We start from the raw sequence: 20,978 nt of genomic DNA, 5'->3' as shown, positions 1-20,978 counted from the left end.
TTTACTACCGGTTCTGTAGGCATGACTTGGTGGGCGTGGCAGGGGAAGGATTCTGTTAAATCTACATTCTCCATAGTGTATCAACGAGAGGTGCTAGGATGGGTTATTCTAGACTTGTTGCTCTATGGACTGAGTTGAATTTTCTGAGGTTCTGCCTCCCTGGTGATGTTTCTCAGTTTTTTCAACTCAGTCTCAGCTTATGGATGCGTTTTTGCTTAGCTTCATTAAGCTTGTGAGCTGAGCCTTAAAATCCCAAGATCTTGTCAATTTAGTTTAATTTTAGTTTGTTTTCTTAGTTTGTGTTTGCTGGATTGTTTGCTTCACAGCTGGGGAGGGCTCTCCGTGACTACGGATCTGAGCCGGGAGGAGGGGTGGCTCACATTGTTGCCTCCCACCCCCACACCACAGACTTGATTGCCTTTGGGGGGCTGTATAGAGGGCTGAAACCCCAACCCCATTCCAGAGAAAGGTTACTGCAAAATCCCCATTTACTCCTGATCAGCTGGGACTCGGGAGGCAGAGAATAGATGGGGGTGAGGCCAGTCAGAGGTGGTATTTACTGCTTCTCTGAACTACTCAAAATTTCTACTACCTGTTCTCCAGAACTGGTCAGAACCTGCTGAATACCACCTCTGCAATATTGGTTTCCCAAGGATGTGAGCGATATTTTCTTACTGCATGTTTTAAACTTGTTTTTTTTAAACTGTAAACTGCCTAGAGTTGCCTTGGTGATTGAGAGGGTAATAAATTGAATGGATAAATTAATTAGGGCCCTACACTGAAAAACTGCCCGTTCTCCACATGTAGGTCAACTGAAGCCCTAACCAAATCCCATTTTTATAACTGTCTCAGTTCCCATAATTACTGAAAATTGTAGTCTCTTTTCTTTTCATTTTGAGACAAAATACTCAAACCTAATCTAAAGCAATAGGTTTAACTTAAATAAACAACAATTTAAAAAATCAATTTGTTAGCGTTAAATTAAACTTTAGTGTTAAACTCCAACACTTTAAAATTTTCCTCAAAAACCAAGACAAAAAATTTAGCTCATCCCATTTTGCATAATTTACTACTGTGACCCATGCATTCCTAAAAAAAATGTTAAGTATTGCTTCTAGTTCTTAAATGGTTTCAATTCTGTTATAGAACTCTATAACAGAGTTAGTGCTCTGCACTATTGGGACAATGTTGACCTCTCTCCCAACCTTCAGTTGCTTTTACTGCCTTACTGGGATATTTAAAAGCTCTGATCTCTTATCCTCTTTTCATTTTCTTAAGAGCTTGCAGGTCGAGATTTCTTGGATTCCAAAAGTACAGTGCTTGTATATTTACAGATTGCACAGATAAGGTCTTTTGTACATTTGATTCTGCACAGGTAGCCTCCTTGTGCACATATTAAGTTACAAGTGTGAGTGACAAACAGGAACAGAACCTATACCAAGTATTTAGTGAGGTCTGTAGCTCAATACAATACAGGCTATGACCTCACAAGGTTGCTTTATGAAAAATAGGAGGCAGAAGCAGTACTGGGTGTGTTCATCACCTTCAGTTATTTATAAATAATAATAAAGGAGACATAAAAAATAAAATAACATATTTAGGTTCCTGCACTTTTAGCTCCAAGCCATTTTTTTCCTTTTAAGATAAGGGTGGTGGTGATATGGAATACTTAACAATTGCCTTAAATTCCCTTTGTGTTTTGTCATACAGTTATGATCAATTTTCCAGCTGACTATATTTGCCTTCAGTGTTAGCTTTAACTCCTGCATAAACATCCCTTCCTGGCCTCTGTTGGGAAGGTATTGGTTTTCAAGGTGATTAGCTGCAGAGAACACTTCGCCCATGTAACAGCTGTTCTTCCATATGGATGTACACAGCAAGGTCCAAGAAATAAGATTAAACCAGGTTAGAAAATGTATTGGGAGACCAAAGGTGTGGGCTTGATCGATCCTCATGAAATTCACATCTTGGGGAAAATAATATTTACCTAGAGCTATCTTTTGTTGTTGTTGCTGTTTCACTTAAAACTGATTTGTGTGTTCCAAACAAACCTAGATCAATCTTTAAATTGGGAGGCCGGAGCTCCCCACTCTGTTGGCTTAGAACCAAGTGTTCTCCAGACAATATAATTCTTGTAGTGCTTTTATTTAACAAGAAATTTAAAACTTGGTTTTGATTTTATAAGAACTGTGTGGATTATTGGAAAGAGAGAGGCATTTTGGGATGGCTTTAATTAGGTTTTGGGATGTGGGGGAATCTTATTTTGGCCAGTCATCTCAAAGTCTCTCAGAGCTCAAAGGAGGCTGGAGATGGATCAGTACTAAGGGATGCTACGCGCTGTAGTTCAGTTCACATAGATTGGCTATTCCTGCCTTACAATGTGTTGCCTATAGATTTTTTTTTTTAACAGAACTAGGATCAGTCTGAAGTAAGGGTAGCTGCACAGGTGACAGATGCAGTCTTAGCATGCTTCCCATGAGGAGGCAATCGTGCATTCAGATAGCAATAGTTATTATGGCTGAAGTCATTCATTGGCACAGCTATATGTTTGCTTTCTGTTGAATCAGAACTTAGACAACTTGACCTTATAACCATTATTGTATTTGAACAAGGAAATTATTAAAACTTCCTGGATAGTGAAAGGTTTCAGTCCAATGTTAGAATTATATTAAAACATAGAATATAAAAATAGCCGGGTAACTTAACTACATCCCATCTGCAGTTACAGTAATTAAACCCCAAAGTGCTCACCATCAAACCCATTTGTACTTTTCCTCTGATTCCACCCATTGATGCAATAAAGCTTTCAGGCTATTTGTAGCTTGGTTAGCCAAGCTTAGCGTAACATGCCCACATTTTATAGTCAGAAGAAATATCATAATAAATATGCAGAACAATCTGTAAAATCTCTGTTGCAGAAATTCAGTGATAGATTTATTTAGCCAGTAAAAACATAGAAATATAGCACTTAAAAGGAATCGGCTCATTTCCTAGTCCTTTTTCTCTGTCTCCAGTTAACAATTTACAGTATGTTGGCAAGGAAGTGGAAGACATTTTTATATAGCAATAGCAATAGCATTATATACCATCCCCATGTGCTTTATAGTGCTCTCTGGGTGGTTTATGGAGTCAGCATATTGCCCCCAACAATCTGGATTCTCATTTTACCAACCTTGGAAGGATGGAAGGCTGAGTCAACCTTGAGCACTGTCAGAATCAAACTTCAGGCTGTGGGCAGAATTAGCCTGCAATACGGCATTCTAACCACTGTGCTACCAGAACTCTGCATTTATAGTGTATAATGCATCTATGCACTTGCATTGCCTTTTATGCTCAATTGAAGTTGTTTAGATCAGAATACTGTACTGTAAGACACAGATATACTTTGAGTGTTCATCCATTTAGAATACTAAAGAAATGTAGTTATTTTTCTTTCTCAGGAAAATTCCACATCTGGGTTCTCAGTTGTTTCATGAACAACTTGCTTTGTTATCTTAATCTCTATTGTGCTAGAATAAATATAATTTTGTTTGGTGAAATATTTAGGTCTTAAAAGGAGCAATTCAAATTAAAATGGTATTAAAGAGTGGCACTTACAAGAACACATGATATTAAAACAAACATTTTGGTCCTAGATCTTTGGTGTTCTCTTTTTCAAGTTGGGTTTTCATAGGTTAGAAAGTTTTCCTGTATCATCTTGAATCAGAAACTACATAACTTCCTGAATGTGTATGGGAGAAACGGAAAGCAAGTTTGGTGATAATATGCAATTAATATATTTCTTTAATTTGCCAGTAATGCCCAAATTCACAGAAACCCTTGCATGGTTGGTAGCAATTAAAAATTTGAATTTATGTTGATACTTTTACCCACACATACTGACAAATATTTACAGTACTATGCCTACTCTTTAGATGTCAGATTTGGCTTCAATTATTTTTGACATAGGGATTGGCTAGTTTGCTTGCTGTAAAATCCAGCATTACTGGAGCAAAGGTCTGAAGTTGGGCTGATTGTATTATGTCCTATTCTACTGCTACATGAGGAGATACAGAGATAGCTTTGGAATCTGGATTTCACAGTTTTGTAGTATGGTCAGTAGCACAATCTGTTGTTGTTGATTAGCAGGCATATTAGGTTAGGTAGTTGTGTGTAGTAGGACTAGAAGTCTGGTCTTCAACATCCAGAAAACCACTAGATGGCAACCACAAGTTAGTTTTCCATATCTCTTGACTAGTATAGCAGTCCTCTCCCACTCACTCCAAAAAATCCACGTTTTAGTTATAGTCTGCAAGAAAATGCCTGATAGTGATTGTGGTTTACTCTTTAAGATGCTACAAAACTGCAGTTTTCCCTGCTTTGGCTAAATGGTTACCTCTGTAGATACCATTACAGATTTAGAAGTAAGTGTTTTAGATCATGAAATGATAAGTCTCTAGAAACTAAAACTTGAAGACTGGCCCATGATTTGTTTTGTATGCTATTTTCACATCAAAAATATGATTTAAAATCTCTAGGAGAGTTGGATTCTTTTTTCCCCCCTTGCTATAGTTTATAGATTTTAAAATAATAAAGTTCTCTTATGTCCTGCAGAGAAACAATTTTCTGAAATAAGAAAAAAAACGTCTGTCATCTGGACTAAATGCACACCTTGTTATTTGGTCTCTCTCTTTTTTCTCTTCCAGTCTGAATACCATTATGAATACACAGCATGTAACAGCCTGGGCTCCAGATGGAGAGTTGCTGTGCCCCACACCCCAGGACTCTGCACTGGCCTGCCAGATCCCATCAAAGGCACAGAATGCTGTAAGTCATGATTGCTGCCACCCATCATTTTTGTTCGCCACTGATGTCTTTCTTTTGACATTTCAAACATTATCAGAAGCAGAGACAAAGGTTACTCTACGCCACAAGATACTTTGTTTACGAGCAGGGACAACACTGTCATTTCAATAGAATTATGTAACCATTTCTTTGCTTGGATGTAGTCTTATTCCCCAATTCCAATAATATGTGAAGATTCAAAAGGGAGAAATTTAAATTTGCAACTGACCTAGACTATCTTCTGTCATATTTTTCTCCTGACCAGGGATTTTTTCTGAAGAAAAAGCATTTCAGAGATTTTAAATGTTATGTTGTATACAAGGCAGCTCATCAGTAAAGAATCCCTAAATTGTGACTAAACTGTAATTAGGACTACCATGTTAGATATTAATTAATTTGTCCATAATCAAGAATTGTAAACTTGTTGTGCATGTGCTTCTAAAAATTGATAAAGGCAAATATTATATTAGAAAAGACATTCTATATCCATGATGGCGAACCTATGGCACGTGTGCCACAGTTGGCACACAGAGCCATATTTGTGGGTACGCAAGTGTTGCCCTAGCTCAGCTCCAGCACGCATGCGCTCACCAGCCAGCTGATTTTCGGGCCTTCCGGGCCCACTGGAGGTTGGAAAACAGGCCGTTTCTGGCCTCTGGAGGGCCGCCAGAGGGGTGCCGAAGGCTGTTTTTGCCCTCCCCAGGCTCCAAGAAAGCCTCTGGAGCTTGGGGAGAGTGAAAAACGGGCCTTCCGGTCCCACCAGAAGCCGGGAAACGGGCCATTTCCAGCCTCCGGGTGAGTGGGGAAGGCAGTTTTCACCCTCCCCAGGCTCCACGAAAACCTCTGGAGCCTGGGGAAGGCAAAAAACGGGTCTACCTGGCCCACTGGAAACCTTTTTGCCGTTGTGTGCCAAAAGTGAGGGGAGTGCGGGGGCGGGGGTCACGCGCACATGCATGGGGCGGCGGGATACAGGGGGGCATTGAATTATGGGTTTGGGCATGCATGTCTGTGACCCCCCCATGCTCCCCCACTTTTAACACATGACGGCAAAAAGTTTAGCCATCACTACTCTATATCCATCCACACAAGAAAATACAAGTTTTACTTGGAAGTATAATTTGATTTAAATTTAACTATAAAATTGTTTATTTTTATTTCAATGGTACAGAATTACTTATAGCACAATTATAACAAATGGGACCTAAAAATTGAAGCCAGTGTTTTGTACATAGCTCTTTTTGTTCTTTTTATTACATTCAATACATACTGTTATTCCCAATGTTACTATCAATGGTTAGAAGCAGTGGTGGGTTTCAAATCCCGGCGCTACCGGTTCACTATTGGTAGCGCACGGGCACACACAGTCGTTTTGTGAGCGTGCTGCACTTCTGCGCATGCGCAGAGTGTTTTTGATAATGTCTGGGCAGGTGGGTGGAGCCTCCTGCCGCCACCACTACCAGTTCGCCCGAACTGGATGAACTGGAAGCAACCCACCACTGATTAGAAGTAAAGTAATAGTATCTTTAGAAGCATACATCCAACTTCTAAAAGATAATTATTTCATAATGTGCCATCAAGTTGCTTCAACTGGTTTCCATCTTGAACTATCTTTGTAGTAGTAACATAGATCTGCCAAGATATTCCAGTCATCTCTTTGATCCTTTTCATCTATTTTATCTTTCCCTGTCTTCCCCTTCTTCTACTTTCTTCAATCTTGTCATGCATCATTATTTTTTATAGTCTATCATTCTATCAATCACATGCCTAAAGGGTTTCTGGAGCTAGCATATTAATGAGCAATAGCCTACTCTGGCATTGTTAACTCTGAATTTTATAAAGAAGAATAGGACATAAATGTTTAAATAACACAAAATATCAGATAGACCTTTCTGCCCATTTTTACATCATTCAATTGCTCTCTTTTTAAAGTTCATAGAGAAATGATATAAAAGGAATTAGCATGTCCAAATTTTTTTTTGTTTGTTTTTTTTGTTTACATTTATACCCCGCCCTTCTCCGAAGACTCAGGGCGGCTTACAGTGTATAAGGCAATAGTCTCATTCTATTTGTATATTTTTACAAAGTCAACTTATTGCCCCCCCAACAATCTGGGTCCTCAAAATTTCCATCTCCATTTACCTAAAGGAATTCTCCCATACTGTTTCCTGTTGTTTTCCCCATAATTTCAATAAGTTACAGGTAGCCCTCAACTTCCAACAGTTCATTTAGTGACCGTTCAAACTTACAATGGCATTGAAAAAAGTGACTTATGATCATTTTTCACAGTTAACGACCTCTGCAGCATTCCCATGATCACATGAACAAAATTCAGAGACTTGGCAACTGGTTCATATTTATGACTGTTGCTATGTCCCAGGGTCATATAATCACCTTTTGTGACCTTCTGACAAGCAAAGTCAATGGGGAAGCCAGATTCACATAACAACTAGTTTACTAACTTACCAGCTGCAGCAATTCATTTAACAACTATGGTAAGAAAGATCGTAAAATGGGGCAAAACTCACTTAAATTTCTCAATTAACAGAAATTTTGGGCTTAATTATGGTCGTAAGTCAAGGACTACCTATATTAGGGGTCTCCAACCTTGGCAACTTTAAGACTTGTGGACTTCAACTCCCAGAATTCCTCAGCCAGCAATTGGAGACCCCTGACCTATATTATGTGCTTGCATTTGTATGCACGGGGCCTTGACATTGAAATATTGTGGATATATTCTAATCACAGAAATACCCTTTACTCGTATTGAACAACAAAGATAAACTTGATTGGAAATCTTAATATTTGTAACCTTTCTTACAAAAGACAAGACTTGTATGCATGGTGCAGAATTGTTTTGTTTTCACCTATCCATTCCTGCAAAGTGTGTGTGGAGTATGGGTGTGTGTGGACAATATGTCTGGAGCTCATGGTGGACATTTAAAAAAAACCCTACCCATACTTTCCTTGACATGGTTTACACTCTTTTCTTCTTAAAAGAATATCATATGTTTTGTACAGGTACATATGAATCTAGCCTTTTTGGCTTATCTAGCAAATTGTGGTTAAAAATGCCTTGGTGTGATGCTTAAACCTATATCATAGGGGAAAAGAAGGGTTGAACTGTGTGAACATGAGATTCATTATAGTTTATTCAAGTAGTTTATTCAATATAAATACAAATAGCTTGTATTTATATAAAACAAAGTCTTACAGTACAGTTTGATATCCACTTTTTAAAAAGGCCCATTGACTTAAAAGAACTAATTTCCAGGTGTGGAAACATTTGGGTGGGATGACTGGTCATGTGGAATAGCCCTTAATGTCTTTAAATCTGTGTTTGTGTGTGTGTGTGTGCGCGTGCTTTATTTCAGTTATGTTTTGGTACTAGATATCTAATGAAAACTTGTATGCAATGAAAATATAAAATGTAGCTAACAAACATGTCTTTCATTTTATCTAACAAAAAATTAGCCTTGTCATATGTTAAACACAACTCAAAGATATTAGAAAGTGTCGTTCTATAAAGTCAGCTGTAACAGATTCACTGGAGCTACCTGTGTTGGTCTGGATTCATCTTTTACCCAGATTTTATTTTGGTGATTTTCTGTATTTCAGCATTTTCTTGCAAAGCAGGTGAATTCTTGGATATGAAAGATCAGTCTTGCAAACCATGTGCAGAGGGCAGATATTCTCTTGGGACTGGTGTCAGGTTCGATGAATGGGATGAGTTGCCCCATGGGTTTGCCAGCATAGCAACCAATTTTGAAATTGATTACAACCTCTTGGAGTCCTTGGGAAACTGCACCAAGTGAGTGAACGTGTTGTTATTAATGCTGGGATATATCTATTTTGAAAGTCAACCTATATGTCAGCGAGTGACCTTAAGACTGCAAATTCTAAAGCTTGACAGCATTTTGAGTAGGAGTGTTTATGAAACATTGCAGCTAATTTATCTCTAAGCGTGGGAGCTCAGAATAACATTATCTTCTTTGTACATTACCACCAGTGCTTTGAGCCCTCTGCTTTAGATTGGATTTCTAGATTTTGTTCAAATATTAATGCCTTCTTTACTTGAAAGTAATAGGGGAAGAAACTGAAAACTGAAGCAAGGTGACCACCTGCCAGTTCAAAGAAAGACAATGACTGGCCTAAGGTCACCCAGCTAGCTTCATGCCTAGAGTGGGACTGAAACTCATGGTCTCTTGGTTTCTAACCTGGTAATCACTACACCAAATTATCTCTCAGTAGTGATTTTCCTTTATGCTGTTTAGATGAAAAACTGGTCTAGTAGAAATTTATTTTTCTTGCTACTTCCTTGGCGGCAGTGGAGGGGTGGTGGTGGTGGCAGGGATTTTTTCTACACTTTTAAAATATTTCTTTTTCATTCTTTTTGATATATTTCTGAATTAGGTTGTTATATCTGTTTAATGTAATTAATAAAATTATTGGGGGGAGAGGAGAAGAAACTAGTCCAGGAAATACTTTAAAGCAGTTATTTTCAACTTTGTGCCTTCTAAGCATGCAGACATCTGCATCTGCCATACTTCAGAGTGGACAAAGGTTTTCCAATATAATTAGTTAAGCAAAAAGAAAGTTATCTATATCCCTTTTTCATGATTGTATTATATTGTACACACAATATGCTTTGGTCTTTAGGTGGCTCCATATACAGTAGTAGAAATGAGTGTATAGATTATATGCTGTTCATTATGAAATAAGTATAATAATCAATATGGCTCAACTACTCTAGGTATGCCGCTTTTTTGTTACATAATCTTGTTTTCAAGACCAAATTAAACTTGATACAAACAAATTACGATTAATCATAAATATTATTCCATTTTCTGTAGAAATACATGATCTGGCATTTGACTGTGTAACTTCTTAGGTCCAAATGTAACTCTCTTGTAATGTCTTGAGAATACCTGTTTGCTGCTGATGTGCAATAGTACTCTCACAACTGCTGGACTCTTTCTTCTGTTCCAGATCAACATGGATTCCTAAGGGAGATTATATTGCCTCCAACACGGATGAGTGCATAGCTACTCTGATGTACGCTGTTAACCTCAAGCAATCTGGGACCGTCTCCTTTGACTACATCTATCCAGATAGCAACATTGTCTTTGAATTCTTTGTATGTTTCTTGCAATTCAATTGAAAGATTCTATCTATGTTTTGATTATTTTATGTTATATAAGAGAAATTTCCAGAATTTGCATTCCATGTGATCTGGTATTTCCTCCCAGGTTTAATAAAACTGTTTCTATTTTACTTAAATCAGACACCACTAAAATTCATGTCCAGTATTCTGTTTGCAGTAATCTGTTAACACCTTCCATATATTCTTTCTTTCTCAAATTGCATTTGCTCATGAATTTTGGTAATGTTCTGGTGAGCTTTCAAAACAAAGTGATAGCTTTTTGTGCTCCTTGAAGAAACAACTTTCCATAATTATAATAATGTTAGAACCAAGAAGACTTTTCCAATATTTATTTCTAGTCCAGAACTTGTTGCTGGCATGTTCTTCAAAATGCACTTTTGATGACTTTGCAAGTCTAAAGTATATTGAAATACATTTAAGTGTTGCTTTAATTAATATTAATGGCTCTATTCTTCTATATTGAAAGGAGTAGTAATAGAAAAGATTCCCATGGATCAATAAAATGGGCATTAAAAGATTCCAACTTACATGTTACAATCTAAATAAAATAGTCTAGGTGTGCTAAAATCAGCCTGAATACTTTACGCAGCCTGATTTTTTTTAGTACTGTATTTAGTAATACAGAAAAACATACTGTATTTCAATGTGCAGCCTTAAATATATACATTTTTAGGGACTGTAAGTGCCAAAATGGTAACCAATATTAATTTATGTCAGATGTCAGTATGTCAAATGTTGTATTATTTCTTAATGTTCTTACACAAGATCTTGGGGAATTGTACATATTCCACAGGATTTTCAGGATTCTTTGAAAGGTATCACAGTTCTAAAAAGTTAGTCAACCTCTGGAATATCATTCGTTATACAAACTTGTAAAAAGAAGTCTCCATCTAGCATCAAAAGTAGAGCATATGTTCAAATTGTATTTAATTGTGCCACCTTAAATAGGTCCTATGGAGAATCCAATAAATCTCTATTCCTGTGAACAGAAATGGCATCCTTATCTGCATCTTAATTTATTGTAGGTTCAGAATGACCAATGTCAACCAACTGTGGAGGAGTCTCGATGGATGAGAACTACAGAGAGAGGTTGGGAAAAACACAGTGTAAGTATATAATGTTTTTAAACTTAAAACTGCAGCTAGTAGTAATTTGAGGAAGGAAAAATGTATGAACTACTGGGAACTAGCACTGTATTTCAATATACATATAATCTGAGCATTTTAACTAGATTTTTAATATCTATAGGTGGAGCTAAGTCGAGGCAACAATGTCTTGTACTGGAAAACAACAGCTTTCTCTGTTTGGTCCAAAACCCCCAAGCCTGTGTTGGTGAAAAACATTGGGATTACAGGTATGTGTTTTGTTGGTGCATGCACTGAATCTAATGAAATGGTGAGGACCAGGATTATGACAGGCTCAGATAGCTTCTCTTCTCCCCTTGAACAGAGCAAAACTCACCATCTTCTGTTCTAGAAGAAGATGATTCAGAGAGACACGAGTACTTTGAAGACTTCTCCAATCAACCATGTCTATATTCCATATTTTCTCTCCTCAGAGAGTTTTGATGTGGTCAGGGCAGAATCACAATTGCAGATGTACAGTTTTTGCTACAGATTGTGACAGATTGGTGAGGGGACTTGGGAATAGGAGATGGAACTTTATGAGAGGAACCTCGTTTGAGATTGATTGGTTGGTTATCTGTGTGAAATTAGTCTCATGGGTCAGAAAGGTATTGCCTATCTCTAGTGCAAGTTGCTGCTGGTGGCGTTCAAAGGATTATTTTGCTTGCTGCAAACATGTTTCCCTTCTTTTTTCCTATGTTCCCTAGGTGTGGCTTATACTTCTGAATGCTTTCCTTGTAAAGCAGGCACCTATACTGCCAAATCTGGTTCTTCCTTCTGTCAGCAGTGCCCAGCAAATTCTTTTTCTTCCAAAGGAGCTACTTCCTGCCAGCAGTGTGAGCCAGGAAATTACTCAGGTAATAAGTTCCATGCCTCAGCCATTTCTTTGAAGTGTAGTTGATTTTTCTGTACTTGTTAGGCAAATTATCTCACATTTCCAGCCATGATAGGTTTAGATGTATAAATTGTCATCTTACAACTGCCCCCTTTGCTTTTTAACTTCACTGCATATGCTCTGTACAAACTGAAAATCAGGTATCGTTCTCTCTTATATTTCTAATCCATATTTGTCTGTGTTTGCTATATCCTTGCCCTAAATTCTACAATATTGCAGGCTAGATTTTGTTTCAGCTTCACTTTGTTGGCACTGTCTTATTCAGCAGCAGCCACAAAGGTAGGCAGGGGACTGCCTTTTCTTCTAATAAGGTTTCTAGTAGTCGAGAGTCACAGAGATCATGGCAGTGATGTTACTGAAAGGACTATGCCTGGGATTTGAGGCCTCTTTAAATAATTTGAGTGGGGGAATGTTCTTGGGTTTAACAACAAGAGCAAAAAGAAATTATAGCCTTAACAAACCTATAATTACTTCTTGTGTTTGAAATATTGTAGAAAAACTTGCTGCTGAATTTTGATAATGTGGTCTTGGGGGACTACAGAAAAGGAACAAAGAGGCTGCAGGTGATAATTTAGCATACTTGATTTACTAGTTCCTTTCAGCGTCCTCTGGCACTTTTCAAAATTCTAAAGTTCAGAAGAAAAAGAAAAACAACAAATGTTGAAATATTTACTCTGTGCTTTTGCTAGCACAAACACTAGGATATACAGTACTGTATTGTTTGAATTCTTCCTGCCATATTGATTAAAAGACAGTAGAAACTTTGTTCAAATCATTTACAATGAATTGGTTCAGCCCTCTTTGAAACCTTGATGACAGAGAATTAGAAATTTAAGAAGACTCCATAATTTTTACAAGCTTGTTTATTTGTACTTATCCTTTTCACTGGCAATTTTGAAAGTTGGAGAAAAGAGACAAGAGGAGAAGGAAAATAAAAGGTGGACCCTCTAAATTTGGGAATGCTTTTTAAAAAGGCTTGTATTGTATGATCACTCTACACCACTCCCATAATTTAATGAGATTATAATTCGATACAAAATTCTGCTGTTTTCTATAACTGGTTCTGAAATATGACATGGTCACTCTAGGAGACGTCTATATGGAAGCATGCTGGGTCTTTTTTAGATGTGGCGGATTCTTGGAAAAAGATAGCAGATTCAGTGTGAGCTAACTTGTACCTGTATGGAATAATTTAACTCATGAGGCAAATAATTTGAAACCTAAGTTCAAGATTTGTAGCCTCAACCTCATCCCTTTAATTTTTCCTGAGCAGTAGCTAGGCTGACTAGGTATAATAATTGTAATCAAAGAACATGTGAAGACTGAGAAAATCTGTTTTATTCTCAAACATATTGTTGTTGTTAATTATGCGACATTAATCCACCAGTGATACACACACACATACAATGTATATATATAGTTTTATAATTTTTATAGCTTATTGCTGAAAATGTTCCTGAGTCTCTCATGTCTGCATGGATTTAACTGCTGTTTCTTTTGCAATAAAGAACCAGGTTCTTCTTCCTGTAAGACTCGCCCAGCCTGTACAGATAAGGATTATTTTTATACCCACACTACCTGTGATACAAATGGGGAGGTATGCAACTTCTAGAATTCCATACAGTAGTGGGATGCTGTTTTGGGGGCTTTTGAAGCACAGCCTTGATGGTCAGCATCATTCAAAATGTTTTTGTTGCAAAGTGTCATATGTATATAAATAAGGTAGGGAATAGCAAGCACTTCCTTGTGGATACAATTAGCAGAATGATTACCAAGACCTAAAATAGGTAACGATTGGTTCACATATCCCACATAGCTAGTGTTTATTTAACGTTAAGGAGAGTCAAAATATTTGTTACCTGTTCCACGAGTATTGAATCTGGGACTTCAAAGGGCTGTATGGGCCATCTAAAATTCTTGGAAGTAGCGAATAAAATCCCTTCTCTCTGTCTATCTGGGTTAAATTATGTTATCCGAGAAAAGGGGAAAATTATTAAATATATGTGGTAGGAAGAAAGGGTTAATATTTGTGTGAACAGTAATCATAACGAGTGATATATTTTTTAAAATTTAATTTATTAAATCAAAGAGAACCAAATGCCATTTTTATCATGGCTCTGCCCCTTTTTTTGGTTTTGCTTATAGGTTTTGACAGACAAGTCCCAGTTAAAGCTAAGTTCAGTCTATGGTCCTTTTTTTCTTCATACGTATTTGTATTTTTGTGTATATTTGGGAAAATAGAGTATACCATAGTATACCTGTGAAAATTGTTCTCAACAACACTGGAAGTTATAGTTCAACAACTTCTAGAGTACTGTAGGCTGTATGCATTGCTTACTGTAGATGTATGGTATCTTGCAACTCCCATTAGCCACAGTTAATATGACCAGCAACAAGGGAGTCCTGGAATTGTGAACCAAAATATCTGGATAGCCTGAAATTGTTTATATTAGTGTATAAGAAGTGACAATTATAAATCCTTTTGCATATAAAGATGCTGTAAAATGTTTTAACTATGAATGAATGATTGATTGACTGAATAGCTAAATGAGTGATACTTTTATCTTCACAGACACAGCTAATGTATAAATGGGCTGAGCCTAAGATTTGCAATGAGGACCTCCCCAAGGCAGTGAAATTACCTCCATCGGGTGTAAAGATGATGTGCCCCCCTTGTAATCCTGGTTTTTTTAAGACAAACGCCAGCACCTGTGAGCCTTGCCCATATGGAAAATACTCAAATGGGTCTGGTAATGCTATTCTGTTTTTTTCCTTCTGAATTAGATAAAACTCACATAAATGAGATTCTCTAAATGGTTTAAACTGGCACCATGTTCTTGATTACTGGGAACTGCCTCTAAAAAGCACGAACTGGGCACTTCCTGGATTCAGTAGTGGCATAAAAGAAAATTCAGTCTTTTATTATGGGAGTTTTTCTTCTCTTTTTTCCCCTTATTCATTGTTCTTTCTAAAGGCAACAGGACTATGGGACTATAAATAATACTGATAGAGAGGTAATTCCTTGGTTTACTTAGATTAACCTTCCCCAGTATGATGTTCCAAATTGTGTGCCTTCCAGTACACTATAATACAGATTTTTCTTTGATGAACCATCCACAAAGCAGGAAAAGAAGAAAGAGCCTAATGAACAAAGCTAATCTTTCTGTCAAGAATTTTAGTGATGATTTACACAGGGCATTACTGATTTATTCTTGACCTTGATATACCTGACTAATTTGGAACATGAAGAATTACTCCCTGTACAACAATTCGGTCCATTAAAACAAATGAAAAAAATCAAACCATTAAAAGGTCATTGTGACTGCTCTGCATGTCTGAAAAAATGCTGCCTGCTTTCACGAAAAATTTCAAGACATTACAAAAGAAAACTAAGCATAGTAAAACGCTAAATGCAGTGATTCTCAAACTTGGCAACTTTAGACCTTCAGCTACCAGAATTCCATAGCCAGCATTTCTCAAATTCTGGGAGTTAAAAGTCTGCATGGCTTAAAATTGCCAAGTTTGACAAATATCGGTTTAGTGGGCATTCTTAAAAGGACTTTTAAACTTTTTTAAAGGCTGCTACTATCATAGTTGTACTATATTTTACCATTGTTTCAGAAAGTGCCATTAACCACAGCACCAATTAAAGACTGTCATTAGCAGTGATTCTTAGTGTTGTTGTTTTTTTTAAATTTGGTTCTCAGGTTGTACCAATTGCCCGGTTGGCACCGAGCCTGCGCTAGGCTTTGAATACAAATGGTGGAACACACTGCCAGCTAATATGGAGACTACAGTCCTCAGTGGAATCAGTTTCGAATATAAGAGAATGGCAGGTATCCTCCCAAAATGTGTATTTTTACCTAATGCACTTGAGTAATGCAAGGGGTCCTAGTTGTGCTATGTGTCTTTATTAGGTTGCACCATCCGATAGTTCATGAACCAACTCTAAACTTGTTATTTTACTCTTATGGGAATTGATAGTTTATTTTTTTTACAGTAATTTTATTAAAGATTACAATTACAACAACAAAAACTAATATAAATTAAAAAAAGAACCAGAAAGGAAAAAAAATAGAGAAACAGAAAAGAAACAATAAGAATATAGTAAAGAAAAAGAAAAGAAATAACGAATGACTTTCACTTCATCACAACAACTATAGACAATTTTAGTAACCTATCGCCTTCTCTTAAAATACAACAAATGATCTAGTCTTTCTCTAACCTATCTCTTTTCTATAAACAAATCCATACGGCCTCATCATTGATCATATTTTTCGGAGTATAAGACGCTCCGGAGTATAAGATGCACCTTAGTTTTAGGGGAGGAAAATAAGAAAAAAAAAAATCTGCCTCTGCCTACCAGCATCCTTCAGTATTCATCCGGCTAGCGTCCTTAGCAAACAGCCTGGTCAGCTTCAGCACATTAGCCTGATTCAGCATGAGCAGCTGATTGGCGGGGGATCGGTCTCCCAAAATACCCCGAATTAGCTGTTCCCAGAGGTGAACTTTAGCAACAGGTTTGCTGGTTGTGAGCGCGCACACGCACATCATTGGGGCAGATACACAGCTTCAAAAATGCAGCTGTTCATCGCAGGGCACTCCAGTGAGTACAGCAGGGGAAGCATGGAGCCACTCCAACAAGACAACAGCTGTTCTGGGTTGTCATTATGGTCCTTGCGCCTTGCTTTTTCGCTTCCGAAAGCTCCGTTTGAAAGCTCCATTTGAGAGGCTGAGTTTGCAGCCTCCAAAAGCTCCATTTGAGAGGATAGGGGAAGGCAGAAAGTTGGGGGCCGGTGGGTGGGCAGGGCTACATTCGGTGTATAAGATGCAAAGTGTGTCTTATACTCCGAAAAATATGGTAAGTCCCAATGTTATCGAAGTCCATTAAGGATTATCAAAGATAAATACATTTCTATTTTAACCTTGATCAAAGAAATCAACTTCATAGTCACTTATGACCTTTTCTACCAGTACCCCCATTGACCTGGCTTGCAGGAAGCTGGCAGAAAAGGTCTGGCAAACTATCTGGTTGCCAAATGCCCAAATTTTGTTCGTGTGGCTATGGAGGTGCTGCCGCACCTGGAATTTCAAGAACTGGTCATAAGTTTCTTCATACAGTGCCTTTGTAACTTTGAATAATCACTGAACAAATTGGTCATAACTCAAGGACTACATGTGCTAAAGAAACTCAAAAATATGACTTTCTAGAATTCTATTTGCATTGAGTTCTAAGCACCAGAAAAGCAACCATAATTAGGAGCCATATATGTTCTAGATTTGTTTCAAGGTTATAAAGAACTTGTCTTGATAAGAAGAGATTCTTTATTTGAAACCACATTGTATTATGCAGAGTTTGCAATGTTCTGAGGATTCCTGCCTTGCCCTAGGTTTACAGAAGAAATTGTTCAAAGTCCCTTCTAACCATGTGATACTATGATGAAAATCAAATATTAAAGGAGTTGAATGAGTCCCTCAGAAATCAGCATCTCTAAATTTCCTGATTTTTCTGTTTTTAGTTTTATTTCAAGGGAAAAGAAAAAGAAAGGAAAAAAGTAAGATAAATAAGAAAAAAGAAATATATAAATGACTTTCAATCTCCCTCACTACAAGTGTAAACGAATTTAGTGACTCTTCATCGAGTTTCAGGTTACAAACCATTGTCTCTTCATCTTAGATCCCATCTCTTATCTAGAAAACCTCTTCCAGTTTGAAAACTTCCTTTTCTAAGTCATTGTCTTGGTCTCTCAGTTGTAAATTCACTTTTGATACCATCTCTATCTTATCAGATAAATTTGTTCTACATCTGTAGATAACAACTTTTGGACATAGTCTGTTCATAGAAGAAGACATCATTATCAACATTGTTGATATTGTGGCTACTCTCTTCTGATTGCATTATTCAAAAGTCTCTTGTATTTTCATTGTCATATTTTGCATCATTTTACAGGCTAGTAAATCTTTAGTCCCTCTAGTGTCCACTTTTACTTTACTTTAGTCCCTCTAGTGTCCACTTTTTGAAATTATGAAATTGCTTAACTTAGTTATGTCTTACGAAAACCAAAACAGAATCTATTTCACACGAGAAGCTATGTGTTCTTTATAATTAATTCCAAAATTTTATTGTAAAAGTTACAATATTCCAATTTCATCTGGATTCTTAATCCATTTATAGCTTTCTAAGCTCAAAACTTTTATTTAGTTTTTTGCTGTTTATTTCACATACTTTGAATTCTTAAGCTTATGATTAAAATCTTCTTCTGTTCAGAATTGAAGGCAGACTCATCCAGTGTTTTCAAAATTGTTGTTCCAAAGGTTTCTAATCATTTAAAAGTAGTTTCATGTGCAATTGGAGATAGCTGTTCTTCAGTCTCCTTGCAAAGAGCAGCCATATATCTGGATCATATATGGGCAACCTCCTGTCTTCTCCTTGTTCGGAGAGGTTTCAAAGAGCGGGCCTGTTTATGGGCTCTTTGTTTTTCACTGCAGTTGTCAACTCCACTTTCATGGAGATGTCTTCAGTTCTCCATTCCTCTCCTGGAAACCCCTTTAATATGCAATTCTCAACCAACCTCTACTACATTGCTATATGATATCATAACTTTCTATGATCCAAGTCTTCCTTCTAGATTTGTTGAGATTCCAACCTCCAGAATTCCCCAACTAGTACGGCAGCAGCCCTGATCCCTGGAAAACTTCTCAAATTGTGATCCAAGTTCTTCTAGAGAAACTAGTTTGAAAATGTTAGGGAGTGGATGGGAATAAGTTCAAAGCAATAGATTCCTTGTGTTTCTGTGAAGAGAATGTACAAAATTTCACATGAAATATGATATTACATAATGGAAAGAATAACCTTTCTTCAAATTGTGGTTAAGTGGTTAATTCTTGATTTTTATTTTCAGGGTGGGAAGTGGCAGGTGACTATATCTACACAGCTGCAGGAGCTTCTGACAATGATTTCATGATTTTAACATTGGTGATTCCTGGCTTCAGGTGAGGTCACTAGTTCAAATTAAGCTATGTATTGGAAATGCATTAGATAAAGTAATGTGAGCAGGTGCAATAAGTAAGCGGAAAATACAAATAAAATACAAATAAAGAATTAATCTAAGCTGTGTGCTTAATTTCTAGGTAATTTCTTCAGTCAACAGTAGCTTCTGGCTAACCTTGCCGGTCTTGGAAACTAAGCAGGGTCACAGTATGCTACACTGAAAAATCAATAGAAAAGGTCCAAAAGAATGTAGTGGCAAACCCCTGTTGTACTGTTATTAAGAAAGCTGCATAAACAAATTTAATTTCTCCCAGTCAGTGTTCTGCTTGCATTACTTCACAATGATTAATAACAAATGGCAGAAGGAGACAATGAAGGAAAGATTGAGCTGATTCTTAACATAATTTTAAAATGTGATCTTTAAAACCAGGCACAGATTTTATTGTTTTGTTACAACCAAATAAATGACATGCTGTACACTGAATCATACAATGCATCTATATGATTGAAATGTGATTCCATTGGAATATCTTGTTCTGAATATATTTGAAGTGGAATGTAGATATTCTGATTACCTAGTTACTAAACAGTGATAATTGAGATGTTTCATCTATATTTATTTATTTTTTATTTATTTATTTATTTATTAAATTTGTATACCGCCCTTCTCCCGTAGGACTCAGGGCGGTTCACAGCCAAGTAAAAAATACACAATAAATACAATTAAAATACAATTTAAAAACCTTATTAAATTGGCCAGAATTAAAATTTAGAACTAAAACCCATAAAAAACCCATAAACTAAAAAACTAACCCAGTCCAGCGCAGATGAATAAATGAGTTTTAAGCTCATGGCGAAAGGTTGGAGGTCCGGAAGTTGGCGAAGTCCTGGGGAGTTCGTTCCAGAGGCGGGAGCCCCACAGAGAAGGCCCTTCCCTGGGTGTCGCCAGACGACACTGTCGCGCCGACGGCACCCTGAGGAGTCCCTCTCTGTGAGAGCGCACGGTCGGTGAGAGGTATTCGGTAGCAGCAGGCGGTCCCGTAAGTAACCCGGCCCTATGCCATGGAGCGCTTTAAAGGCGTTCACCAGCACCTTGAAGCGCACCGGAAGGCCACAGGTAGCCAGTGCAGCCTCGCAGGATAGGTGTCACTCGGGAGCCACGAGGGCTCCCTCAATCACCAGCGCAGCTGCATTCTGGACTAACTGTAGCCTCGGATGCCCCTCAAGGGGAGCCCCATGTAGAGAGCATTGCAGTAATCCAGGCGAGGCGTCACAAGGGCGTGAGTGACTGTGCACAGGGCATCCCGGTCTAGAAAGGGGCGCAACTGGCGCACCAGGCGAACCTGGTGGAAAGCTCTCCTGGAGACGGCCGTCAGGTGGTCTTCAAAAGACAGCCGCTCATCCAGGAGAACGCCCAAATTGCGCACCCTCTCCATCGGGGCCAGTGACTCGCTCCCGACAGTCAGCCGCGGACTCAGCTGACTGTACCGGGATGCCGGCATCCACAGCCACTCCGTCTTGGAGGGATTGAGCTTGAGCCTGTTTCTCCCCATCCAGACCCGTACGGCTTCCAAACACCGGGACAGCACTTGATAGCTTCATTGGGGTGGCCCGTGTGAAAAGTACAGCTGGGTGTCATCAGCGTACAGCTGGTACCTCACACCGAAGCCACTGATGATCTCACCCAGCGGCTTCATATAGATGTTGAACAGAAGGGGCGAGAGAATCGACCCCTGCGGTACCCCACAAGTGAGGCGCCGCGGGGTCGACCTCTGCCCCCCCGTCAACACCGTCTGCGACCGGTCGGAGAGATAGGAGGAGAACCACCGATAAACGGTGCCTCCCACTCCCAATCCCCCCAGCCGGCGCAGCAGGATACCATGGTCGATGGTATCGAAAGCCGCTGAGAGGTCTAATAGGACCAGGGCAGAAGAACAACCCCTATCCCTGGCCCTCCAGAGATCATCCACCAACGCGACCAAA

The 20,978-nt window shown here is 38.2% G+C and overlaps 1 protein-coding gene across 2 annotated transcripts in view; it reads left to right on the top strand.

Moving 5' to 3' along the window:
• ELAPOR1 (endosome-lysosome associated apoptosis and autophagy regulator 1) overlaps positions 1 to 20,978 on the top strand; it is a 69,539-nt gene that overhangs the window by 25,460 nt on the left and 23,101 nt on the right. For both annotated transcript variants that reach the window (XM_058178170.1, XM_058178171.1), the window contains exons 2-11: positions 4,686 to 4,806; positions 8,440 to 8,632; positions 9,811 to 9,958; positions 11,011 to 11,091; positions 11,234 to 11,339; positions 11,817 to 11,966; positions 13,513 to 13,601; positions 14,577 to 14,754; positions 15,712 to 15,840; positions 18,907 to 18,997. In XM_058178170.1, coding sequence (XP_058034153.1) covers positions 4,686 to 4,806; positions 8,440 to 8,632; positions 9,811 to 9,958; positions 11,011 to 11,091; positions 11,234 to 11,339; positions 11,817 to 11,966; positions 13,513 to 13,601; positions 14,577 to 14,754; positions 15,712 to 15,840; positions 18,907 to 18,997 — 1,286 coding nt within the window. The remainder of the gene's footprint in view (positions 1 to 4,685; positions 4,807 to 8,439; positions 8,633 to 9,810; positions 9,959 to 11,010; positions 11,092 to 11,233; positions 11,340 to 11,816; positions 11,967 to 13,512; positions 13,602 to 14,576; positions 14,755 to 15,711; positions 15,841 to 18,906; positions 18,998 to 20,978) is intronic.

The sequence above is a fragment of the Ahaetulla prasina genome, chromosome 3, assembly GCF_028640845.1.
Source record: "Ahaetulla prasina isolate Xishuangbanna chromosome 3, ASM2864084v1, whole genome shotgun sequence".
Taxonomy (NCBI): Eukaryota; Metazoa; Chordata; class Lepidosauria; order Squamata; family Colubridae; genus Ahaetulla; species Ahaetulla prasina.
Note: the sequence above shows the minus strand (reverse complement) of the source record. Positions and strands in the feature narration are given on the sequence as shown.